General features: G+C 26.0%; 1 protein-coding gene across 3 annotated transcripts in view; it reads left to right on the forward strand.

The window, feature by feature from the left end:
* The window catches only part of LOC136984542 (BTB/POZ domain-containing protein KCTD3), a 56,188-nt gene that overhangs the window by 30,662 nt on the left and 12,215 nt on the right, over nt 1–13,311 (forward strand). For all 3 annotated transcript variants that reach the window (XM_067281571.1, XM_067281572.1, XM_067281573.1), the window contains exons 9-12: nt 7,963–8,153; nt 9,112–9,227; nt 10,622–10,709; nt 12,966–13,082. In XM_067281571.1, the coding sequence (XP_067137672.1) occupies nt 7,963–8,153; nt 9,112–9,227; nt 10,622–10,709; nt 12,966–13,082 (512 nt within the window). The remainder of the gene's footprint in view (nt 1–7,962; nt 8,154–9,111; nt 9,228–10,621; nt 10,710–12,965; nt 13,083–13,311) is intronic.

Raw genomic sequence — 13,311 nt, forward strand, 5'->3', positions numbered from 1 at the left:
CTTCATTGATTTATTTTTATTAAAATTACTTTTTATTTTTGACTTTCAGATCTAAATCCATGATTATTACATACTACATAACATTAGATATTCATATTCTTGTGTAAATTATTTCTGGAATACTATATAATTGTATTATTTATAAAATTTGTGTTACAGTCTTTAAAAATGATTAGTTTGTTGTTTGCATGTTTGGAGATTGCAGAGAATTCTATTTTATATTAATTGTTTCCTTAAAAAAACGGTTATAAAAATCCCACGTTTGAATTTTACTTTAGTAGAGATGGGTGAATATCACTTTTCAAATTCACATATTAACCAGATCTCAAATATATAGTGAATTTAATTACCTTATATAACATATTTAGTTAATAATTTTATTTAACATTTATTATTTAACTTGTTTTATTTGTTTCTTTATAATAATAAATTGATAAAGTAAAAGAAAAACAATTTACTAAATTCTAAGTAATGAAACTTCAAACTTTATTCTGACTTTGAGTTTTACAGTATCTTCTTTTTAGTATTGGTATTTTAACTACAATAGATTAATCAATGATCTCATATTTGCTTACTGCAGAATTTTGTTTATGAAAAGAAGCATTTGAACATATTCAGGATCTAGTTTGCTTCTTTTTTTGTGGCAAATTAAACCAGAAGTGCTGAACACAGAATTGCAGATTGGGTTTTTCCCCAAACTGGGAACTTTTTAAGTCAACTGGGAAATTTTATATTCTTGAAGGGAAAAATTGGAAATATATAATTTTTTATTTAAGAATAATTTAACTTATTATTAAAACTTAGTTGTTTTTAAACTTTTGTACTGCATCTCATGTATTAATTTAACTTGCCTAAATGGAAAAAATTCCAATTAAGCATGTTAAATATCTATAGTTCTATCAGGATGCTATTATTTGATTTTATAACATCCTAATTAAAGATATTAAGAAGTATGACCAAATTAACTTTACCTTTAATTCTGCTCATTTATTATGTATATTTGTTTTCTTTTTTAAAATAAAAAAAATTTTTGTTTTGTAATAAAAAAAATTTTTTAAGCAAAAGAGTATTATTAAACTATTTAGATATAATTAGTATTTCAAAAACATTAATAATTATTTTGAACATTAAGGAATAATTTATGAATAATAATGCTCTTATTAAATAAATCAATTAGAATTGTTTCATTGGTTACTTAATGTGAATATGCAAAACTTTTCAACTTTTACAGAAAAGTTTTAAATATAATTTTTCAACTTAAGTGTTACTTAACATGGATATGTTACACTTTAATTAACATTTAACTTCATTTTATAAAATGATGGAGAAGTATATAAACATACACAGTTGTAAACAGATCAAGTATATAATTATTAATACAGGAAATCCTTGTTAGTTTGAAATTCAAGGGACGAAATAATCACGACTTTGAACTTTTGAGTTTTGAATTTTCCAAGATTTACATATTTCTGTAAAATATGCAACATGCTGTAACTGATGTAATGGTATAAAAAAATATAACAGATGTATTAAGTAAACAGAATATAGATATGTTTACAGAATGGTATTTTCATTAATTATTAATAATAATAAATAAACTGAAGGTAAACAACGCATGTCCACTGAGAACCTCAAAGGTTGCTGGATAGGTTTTTATTAAAAGTAAAGCATAATTCCTCAAAATGTGTCACAAAGTATTTTTAAAGTGGCCCAAAAGGTAGTAAGTTGCCCAAAGGTAGTAGCCTAGAGCCCTACAAATATCAGTCTGTTACTTGAAATTTGAAATCCTGAAACCCAGCCGTATTTTATGAGATAAGAGAAAAATGGGTAGTCCATGGGTAAGATGACATCCAAAAATGTGTTACTGTAAAAGCAAAGCAATGTTGATCAGATTACAGTTGTTCTTGGTCTATTGTTCTCTTATAGTATGAAGGCACTTTGATCTAAACAAATGAGATAACATATGCATATCACAGTTTGGACAGAATTTTCACTTCAAATTTGAAGTAGCTGTATTCTGAACTAACTAAATTCCTTAACATGTAATTCTCAATATCCCCAGCCAGGACAAACAGTAGTTATGAACTAACAGGATTTCAAACTATTTGAATTTGAATTAATGAGGAGTTCTTGTATATCATCATCAACTAAAAAATTGGAAGTGCTTGCACTTGCATGCTTTAAATGTACTGCAAGAATAAAAAAGATTCTTAAATTTCACCTACTTTATTATATCTTTACAACATCTGAGTAATAAATGCATCTAAGTAAATACAGTATTTGTTTATGATGATCATGCTAGGTATAGAAAGAAGCAAAAGTGTGACAATCATATTAGGATTTTAAAATGAAATATGAAATACAATTCTATGTATATTTTTCTGTAATTTGGGGAAATTTTGCAAACATTTTGGAAATAATTAACTATTTGTCTGGCAACCTGGATGAAGAGGTGTACGTAAGGGCAGTATTAAAGGATTCATAGTATTCAAATTTTTTTTATTAATATATTCATAGATAGTATTCACCTATCTCTACAGTTTCCATAGAATAAAATACAATAGAGCACTGTTTATATATCTTAAGAGACTGAACCAAAAAGATATATAATTATGAAGACAGAATTGAGATTTTAAATTAGGATGCATCACAACTATTATAGCTTTCAACAAACGTTTTAATGTTTATCTTCTTTTATTTTATATATGTAAGAAATAAAACAATGAAGGAAGGTATAATACAATTATGATTCAGCTGTCAGCAAAATAGATGAAAACTCTCTTAATTCTTGTGTTCTTCTAACATTCAATGTCTTACAAAATAGTCTTTTTTTTTTGCCTTTCTTAACTGTCATCTCCCCTTCCTTGTCTGTTACTTCTCCCCTTGTTCCAGTCTGTTTCTTCTCTGTTGTCTCTTCTTTCTCCCTTTCAAGTCCATAAATCCCACATATATTTAATATAAAAACAGTATTGCTTTTTAATGCGTCCTTTTTTTAGAAGTTGCAGTAGTTGGTGGTTGAAAACAGATGATTCACATATCTGATTAACAGCAATAAATTCAAAATAATTTTTGTATATTCAAGACAAAAAGCAGTGGTAATGAGTTGTGTACCATTTTCTAAATTTTTTTGTTTTAGAATATTCATTAATCATCATTATGATTTCTCTTTGAGAATCATAAGAATTGTACATTAGAATAGTTTCAGAAATTAACTTTTATGAAAGAAACATTTTCTTTTTATGGACTTTCGCTGTTAGGGACACTACAAGTTTGTATTCTATATTATAATTGTTCTACACATATTAGCCAATAACTTACTTCTAATCCTTTTCATCTGAGAGAGAGAGAGACTTGCTGAAGTCAGTTATGTCATTTAATTCTAGGAATGTGAAGAGTGGGATGCAAGAATTGGAACAGAAATATATCATAGAAATATTCTAAAAGAAATTTGTATCTTTCATCATCAGAAAAGAAATGCCATGTAAATGGTATTGCATAATGAATATAGAAGTATAAATGAACTTTTTCATTTGGGATTAATATCAATTGACATATAAATGATAAATGTATAAACATAAAATGTATAAATAGTGCTCCACTGTATGATAGGAGATAAATTGGGACTACCAATTTAGTTCATTAGAGGATGATCTGATCACTTTCTTAGAGTAGGTAAATTTGGGATTACCCAATCAAAATATTACACACACAAATAATAAAAAATATAAAGTTTTATAGTTTGTTATAGACTGTTTGGTTACAGAAATGTAATCTTCTGGATTATTTATCGGGCTGTATTAAGGCTAATTATTAATTATATACAAAACAACTTGACGAGGCAGTTAATTTGCCATCTCATAATAAATTTAATAATTATAAATAGATTAGATTTTAATTTGGAATATTCTGCAAGAAGAAAATCAATCTGGAGTGTAACTAGTAACATATCTGCATGATGAGTTGCAGGTTCAAATCCCTCTCCAGGCCAACTCTTCCAGAATATTCTAAACAAAAATTAAAAATTAAATTTATTTATAATTATTAAATTTATTATGAAATGGTGGCTTAACTGCTTATCTCTAGCCAAATTGCTTTGTATCTGATTATTAATTAGCCTTAATATAGTTCAATAAATAATCTGTCAGGTCATTTGATAATACTAGTATATTAGGTTGATTTATATGTAGTTACTTTTTTATATTTTAGTTTTAAGATGTAAAATTTTTTGTTAACAATTAGCATAATATAATATTGTTTACATTAAAATACAGAAACTTCTGACTGCCTTTGGCAACCCAACTCCAATATTTCATGTCACTTTGCAACACACTTCATATCTTTGCTACAGTTTATAATAAAACTAATATTGTTTATATAAAGAATTGTATATATTGTTTAAATAACAATAAGACAAAAGGAAATGTTATTAATCAGCTCTACATTACTTATTTATTTACTAACTGACCTACAGGAAGTCTCAATTACAGGTCTATTTATATAATAATACAAAGGAGTATAACATGATAAAAATAATAAAAATTATTGATAGAATGTTAAACTTCACTTCTCCACATAACACTAGCAAGATATATTAAAGAAAAATATAAAACATTAATGTGGAAATTGTTTTTTACATTTTTCAATTTTTATCTTGACATCCAATATTAAACAACTTGAATGATTACTGCCAAAACTTAGAACTGAAGAAATCTAATTTTCATCCCAAGCAAGTATAGAGTGTTGCCAGTTTTTTAATAGATCTATTTTGAGCTATATTAGATTTGTACAAAGGAATTTTAAATCTAAAATAGTTCCTAGTAGATAAAGGTACTTGCAGATATAATTGTTCTAAAAAAACAGGAGCTTCAATTTCAGATTGTAACAGACACCTTAAAAACTGCATACATTGAATATTACAATGTGTCATTAAAGGTGGGAAATGCATTACACATTACAGCCTCTTTTGATTGATTTAACATGAATTTCCTTTTACAATATCTTCTAATATGGTTATTAACTGTTTCTACTCTGTGTTCAACTATCATTAGCTGTGTATTCCAGATCACAAATAAAATCTGTGAGCAGAGAAGAGCTGAAAACAAATGTTTAGTACAGTTATTTCTGGACAGTGTCTCAAAAATCTAAAAATTATTCTCAAGTTCTAATAATAGTTGTAGTTATATTTTTCTTTGTAATACATATGTAAAAGATATTATTAAAATATACTTCCAGATCTCAAATATTTTTAACTCTGGATATCTCATATCTCTGTTGTAGTAAACTATAAAAAGTCTAGGAATATAACCTGACAACATAACATTACATTTGTTATAATTGGCTGAAACTTCACTGTTTAAATGTGTCATTTACACTATCAAAAGCCCTCTGCAATATTTCTGCATCCTGCAATAATGTTATCTTATATAGCTTTAAATCATCCGTATATGCTGAGATAGAAAGCTGGTTAACAACCATGAAAAGATAATTAAAAATGTAATGGACAAAAACGGCTCTAATTGAAAACCTTGTGGAACTCCTTGACAAAGATGGAATGTTCCAAAAGATGATTTTACTTCTGTAATATTACTTGTAAATATGATGAAAGCCATAGTACTGACCATCCAGCTGACCATAAGGGATTGTATCAAAATCATTTGATAAGTCTAAATATACTATATCAACAAATTATTTTAAAACAATGGACAGATAGTACTTAAATTAATTGACTGCTCAGGTGTCATTACACACTGATGCATCAAGGATTTACCTTTGACATTTCATAATGCATAAAATATTTTATGTTTTCAAGATTTCAGATTTTTCTGGAAATACATTTGGTATCCTCTTTTTACCACATTGTCTCATTTTTTTTTAATAAGAAGTTTGATACTGTTCAATGTCAGTGAGACCGATGCCACTTTATAAATATATGATTTTGAAAGTTATAAAGAGAAATTCAAATAATAGCAATTTTTTTTAATTAATTATTTAGTTTTAAGATATTAGTTGAATTCTTTTTAGTAGTCTAATTTTAAAAATGTATAAATAAAAAATATATATATTAGGTTAATTATGATAATGAGTAATATTTCAAAATTTAAGATTACTTGGAAATAACACTTTTGTTTTAAACCTAAAATTTCCTAATTCACTTATTTACAAGTTACCCATAGATGATTAAGTGAAGTGTGTATAATGTTCTGAAAGATAAGTTTGTAAATTATTGAGATTCAACAAATGTCAACTCAATAACTTCCTCATAAACTAAGCTAACATTGCATTTATACGTTTACTTTTTTGTAATGTCGTTTACAGTATGTATAATATATATGCATAACCTACAACCTATATATTGTTTGAATCAAAAAGTAAGAATAAAATATAGATTTTCTTTCCTTTTAAATCTGTTAATGACTGTCCAAATATGTAAAATATTATGCCAATATTCTGAATATAACATACTTTAATAAGAAAGAAAAAAATTAAAATACAGAGTAATTATTTTTAGCATTTGTGTTACTTGATGAATTATATAACAGCAATATTATTTGCACAACTATTGTATGTCTTAATTGTCAACGAGACTGACTAACTGCTTATCAGAAAGACCTTTGAAAAGTTCATCTTTTATTGAACAAATTATAGATATATTCAAGTTAGTATATATTGACGTAAGATGAAAATAGTTTTTTTAAGTCCAAAAAGTGCTTAATAAAAGTTTTCCCGGTGGGTTTTTGATATTTATTCATTTTAAATAAATCTAACTTAATATAAACTTTAATATCATTACTTTCATGTTTTGTATACCTTATTAAAAGTATAGTTGAATTTTATAATTTAGTCTAAGAATGATTGTTTATAATATATATATTGATACTCATTTAACATTTTAAGAACATGTTAAAAAATGGGTTATTAAAAATAATATTAAATGAAAATGTATTTATATTTATTGTTATTGAATATAAAAAAAATTATTGTCATCCTGATCCCAATTGTTTAAAGAAATAATATACTGGTGTGCACTAATGTTTTATGATTAAATACATACTTTTGTCTGTGTTAAATTCTCATGTAATTACTTATTTTGTCTGTTAACCGACAGACTGACAAAATTAAAATTAGTAATGAAATCCAGTACATATGTCTATAAACATCTCAAAGCCCAATGTTTTTAATAATAAGCCAAACAATCACTGTATTGAAATGGGCTATTTTACCATTACTATTAATTAACAGTAGTGGTAAAGTAGCCTGAAGTAACTCTAATTTTAAACTCTTATAAATTTAATAAATTGTGTTCATAGAAACTGCATTTTAACATGACAGACTAATAATTTATAATATGGGAGGAAGTCAGTAATTAGATTGGTTGATATCTGTCTAATCTGACACACACCAACCAAACAAAGCAAAAAATTTTTTAATACAGAGCATTAATTTTTTAAAAAATTTCTTTGAATATTCAGGCACTTGTCCCTGATATGCAGATTGTATTCCAGAGTCTGGTATAATGTTGGGACGAGTGTCTGAACATTTACAGCATTAATTTCTCAATAAAATTGCTATGTTAGAAATTTTGTTGCTGTTTTTGTATGTGTCTGTAGCCTACTCACTGACTTCCCTTTGTATATTCTGTGAAAAAATTACACATTACTTCTATTGTATAATAGTATTTTTATATTAATTAATATATAAAATTATACTACAAAATTATAGAAATTTAAAAAATTGTTCTATAAATATATTCATATTTCCCAATGAAACATTTCAATTCCCAAATCAAAAGTTTTTTAGTAACTTTTTTATTCTATTCTAATTATCTGAAATTTGTCGTCATTAAGTGAAAATTTCTAGAATTTTAATCTTTGCATTCGGTATGGTTAAAATGTGCTATTTTATGTTTATCGAATATCCTTACGAATTTTTCATTTAAACAGCATGGATTTTTATTTTTTCCAGACTGAGAGATTCTACAGGTTGGCAGCTTGCTTTTACAAGTTCATATATTGATTCTACTGTTGAAAAAATTGCACTTAATGCAAAAGTTGTATCCAATCAGTCAGAAAATAGTACCAAAATGCTAGCCATTTCGTACGGATCTCAAGTGCAGCTTTGGGGAATCACAGAAGATGGAGTAAAAACAGAAATTGGTTAGTTATTATTACTGTTATAATTATATAATATATATATATATACTATACTATACAGGGTGGGCCAGCGAAAACGAAACGGCAGACTGTTCGTGTTCGTCCAAGCAAAGCTCTCGGACAGGTCGATTTTACTCTCGAGGGGACATCTTTTGCAATAAAGTTTTTGCGATTCTGAATATTAACTAAACAAACATTTTTTTCGAAATAAATGTTTGTTTAGTTAATAAAAAATAAATGAGTTTTTAAAATTTTTTGTTGTCTGTTGAATTCAGAATCGCAAAAACTTTATTGCAAAAGATGTCCCCTCGAGAGTAAAATCGGCCTGTCCGAGCGCTTTGCTTGGACGAACACGAACACTCTGCCGTTTCGTTTTCGCTGGCCCACCCTGTATATATATATATATGAAAACCTCAAAAAAAAAAAGTAAATAAAAAATTAAAGTAGGGAAACCAAATTAAATTTAATAGTTATACTGTTCTAAATGCTACATTCAATTTTGTATATTTATAAATAGAGATTTAATTGTTTTAAATTATATGATTATAATATTAGTGTTTTTAATAAAATATTAAACATTAAGAGAGAGTTATTTAAATTATCTTAATTTTAATATAATTAATGCTCTTAGTTATTTATTATATAATAAAATTATTAGTTTCCATGATTCTAAGATGCATCATGAGTTTGAAATCAAATTTCAAAATAATTTTATGGAGAGAAGAATTTTTAAATAATCAATTTTGTTAGGTAGCAAGGAGTTAGAAAACAATTTAAATGCTTAAAACACAAAATATTTGACAACACTATTAATATAATAATTACTCATTTTAATGCTGCATCATAAAGTTTACAATAAGAATGATTTTATTCAGAGAAGTGTAAATTTGTTATGTTTTTAGTAATATGTAGCAAAAATTTTTTCATATTTAATTTATCAATAACTTTCAATTTCTTTTAGGTATATTTAATTTACATGTTCCTGTTGACAATTTATTTTTTATTGGAAGTCAACTCGTTGCTTTAAGTCATACTGGTAAAGTAGGTGTCTGGCATGCCATGACTCAACATTGGCAGGTAATTGAAAACTTTTCTTTGTGAAATATTTTAATATGAGAAAACAAGGAAGAAAAAAATATATATATATATATACACACACACACACATACACACAGTCAACTCACCTTAAAACAAATGCTGATAAGGCAAATTCTTTCATAAAAGCTAATTTTAATTTGCTATTGCCCTGGAAAAACATCATTGTCACAATATTAATTTTCATGAAATAAAACAAACAAAAATTTTACCAGAATTTGTTAAACCAAATTGCAAATTTCCTTTAAAACCCCAAAGAAATAACCCTATTTCCAATAACAATTGCTTTTTACATTTTTTAAAGTGAACAATAAAAAAGTGGTACAGTAGAGACTCGTTAATCGGAACCCCAGTAATCGGAATCGCCGGTAATCGGAATGATTTTCAGTCGGACTGTGTCGTGCTGAATCGAACGTTTTTGATACTAAATTTACTTCTAAAGTATAATTTTCATGTTTTTATATTCTTCAATATATTTATTTTGTTTGTACAAAATGCAGAAATAATTTTTAACAATATGATAGCCTCGATTATTATTATAAAAATTTTCGTTAGGCTTAAAATCGACGAAAATTCAACACGAAGCGACACGCAACAGAGAAAAATTTGAACATCAGACAGGTTAATATATTTATTCGTACATAATCGGTAATTGGAACAAATCACTAATCTGAACAACCCCAGTCCCCAATTGATTCCGATTTTCGGTTCTCTACTGTACTGTAATAAATGTTCCATTTTGAGTAGAATAGATTTTCTTCTAGTAAGCAATTATGGGTTAACCTATCATTGTAGAGCAATTCAAATATTTGGTTTTAGCAGACCATTCTACTGTACTTAGAAAATAGGAGTTAAAGTTTAAGAACATCCACTTCTTAAATGGATGTGGTTCCATGCAAACATGTGCTAGTTTGCACATCAGGGAGATCCATACAGTGATGGTACAGGTTTGGCTCCTTTTTATTTTTTAACTCTGGTGCCAAAATATATTTTCTACTTTTCAAACAGTATTCAACAGAAAAAAAAACATGGATTTCTTTCAGCTTTGTTTTGTTGAAGTACTCTGATATACTGCTCCCACTTAAATGGCAAATACTATCTTCTCATTTTGTTCAATTTGAAAATCATTTAGAATGTTAATTTGTTATTGTAAATAAATTTTATTTTATTTAATTTTATTTAGTAAATTAATTCAAAACATTATAATTTAGCGATTTTGATCACCTTTTAAGCCTTAACTCTCTAAATTACTTTGACCCTGAAAATTATCAATACAAATTTTTGATACAGCAAACTAAGTACTAATTTTCTAGCAATTCATATATATATTTCTTTCATAGAGTTCTGATGATTTAAAAGTTATTTATTTTATATAGATTCAAGATGTAGTTCCAATTGCAAGTTTTGATACAGCTGGATCGTTTCTACTGCTTGGATGCAATAATGGATCTATATATTATATTGGTATGATAATACAGAGTGTACCAAAAAAATGTACTCACTCTTCGACTGACCATTACTAATATATTAAGTTTTGATTTAGGTGTTTATTGACATAGATAAAGTCTAATAAGTTAAATTAAAGGAAATTTAATGGCATTATTGAAAACATTAGTCTTTTCTCCTAGACTAGTTTACTCATTCCTGTGTGTTTGCAAATGTTTAAACTGTTTTTTACCATTTTCCAAACACAGCTGATAATGCAGACCAATGGATTTGACAACATTGCGGAACATTTCATTTGGAATTGTGAGATGTTGCCTTCCAATTTCTTTTTTTTAAGTGATCAGTTGTTGCTGGTTTTGCAGCATAAACCTTATCTTTGAGATATTCCCATTAAAAATTCTACTGGGGGTGAGGTCTGGGGAACTTGCAGAGAATTCAATGCTATCTCATTGCTATTATTTAGGGTTATTTGCACCTAAAACAAAAACATGAGTATTGGACTGTTAAAGAGTCAGTACATTTTTGGGACACCCTGTATAAATGTTTTATTGCTTTCTTAAGAAATTAATGTCATAAATAATAATCTAAAATGTAAAAAATAAATATTTTAAGTCTTTGAATATCAAATGATAAAGCACAGTTGAACTTTGATAAATATCTTGTGAAAGTATACTTAAATTATTCTTATTAATTAAGTGAATTCTTCATAATAAATTGTTATTCATTAATTTCATCAGATAATAACATAATAATACTAAAATATTATGCATAATGTTCAAAGCCAACCTTGAGCTTATCTTAAGATAAGATCAATACAGTTTCAAACAGTTACTTTAAAAATGCTGAATGACTTCTTGAAATGTAAGTCAATTATTGAGATTGAAATTATAGTTTAAAATAAAACAATGAAAAATATTTAACTTTAATCAAAATCATAAATTTTCTTTTTAATTTTTATTAAGCAAACCAAAGTAGTGTTGAAAATCCAGACTAATTGGAGCATGACCCCATCTGGATTTTCAAATATATATGTAAATTAGCATTTTAAGCACTATAAACTCCAAATACACTGTAAATTAAGTTTAAATGTTCAAAGTCCAAATCAATATTTTACAAGGAATGAAGGAATATTTACACAGATTCAAAATATAATTTACAGAATCTTTATGTTTAAACAAAAAAATACACTAATTATAATTTCAAAATTAAAAAATCACAAATTTGAATGAATGTTAGAATATCAATAACAGAAAGCTGAAATAATATCAGCAATGAAGTTACCATTTGAAAGGGATTAATATTCACTTCTTGATGGATAAATTTGGATTTTTGATCTCTAAATTTTTTATGCTTTACTGTACTTATCAATCAGTGCCCTATTCCTATCTGATAAATAAGAAATTTAAAATTAATTTATAGTAAAAAAAGTATATTTTGTCTGTTTACTTTTATTTGTCATTAGTGTTGTTATAAATAGTCAAATCTGATCAAATGAACTATTTGATGAATGAAATCTATTATTATTCCCATTGAAATTTGTTTTTTAAATTAATGTTAGAAAAAACAATTAAAATTTGTTAAATACAATGATTTTGAATTATCCAAATTTATATTTTATATTTTGAAAATAAAACATGAAAAGAGAAAGAAGCGTGTAGTTTGTCGACTTATAGAATCAATGCATTCCACAGATTTGAAGATACACATGCTTCTGAAATCTGCATAGCTTAGGAAAAATTGTTAATGTTTCATAATGAAAAATTTTAGTGACATTTTCTCCAAGCAATTAGAGTTGTTTAGCTACACAAGTTTAGCTTAAAAAGTTAAATGATTAAAGGAATGAGAAATAAAGAGAAAATTTGGCATTGTGAAAGAATATAAAATACTGCTGAACACTAGAAATTTGCATAAAATTATTTTGATTTTCAAGAATGGTTAATTTGAAGATTTTTGTGTCTTCCGTAGTGTTTGAACTTAAAAAAATGCATGTGTGTGTATACATATTATTAATGTTATGTACATTTCAGTAAAAATGTGAATTAATTCTTTAAAATTGATTTTTATTTTATATATTAATGTGTTTTCTGAAATTTATGGTTAGATTGTGTAAGTTTTTTTGTTTATAAATATAAAATCTGAATTAAAGCTAAACTTGCATAAAGTTTAGCTTTAATTCAAGAAGCTTAAAGCTCAAATAAATTTAAGTTTGTTTATTTATGTAAATTTTTATTCTATAAAATTACATGTTATGTTTTAAATAAATTTTTATTTTAGATATGCAAAAATTTCCATTACGCATGAAAGACAATGATTTACTTGTGACTGAATTATACCGTGATCCATCTAATGATGTCATTACTGCCATAAGTGTCTATCTTACTCCTAAAACAAGTAAGAATGTTTTATAATTTAAAATATTGATTGATTATTCAATTTTCAGATAAACGATACAAAACATTAAATTTTTGATAATATTCACCCTCTCATTTGTAAGAATTGAAATGATTGAATAAATTACATTTTTACCTTAATTATTCAAAATGTTATTTTATATTTAATTTTTTTTTAAACCTTTGTTGATTATTAGATATTTGTTCTGCCTATTCACCAATTTTTCATT

The sequence above is a fragment of the Centruroides vittatus genome, unplaced genomic scaffold, assembly GCF_030686945.1.
Source record: "Centruroides vittatus isolate TY-2023 unplaced genomic scaffold, ASM3068694v2 contig_922, whole genome shotgun sequence".
In the NCBI taxonomy this organism is placed as follows: Eukaryota; Metazoa; Arthropoda; class Arachnida; order Scorpiones; family Buthidae; genus Centruroides; species Centruroides vittatus.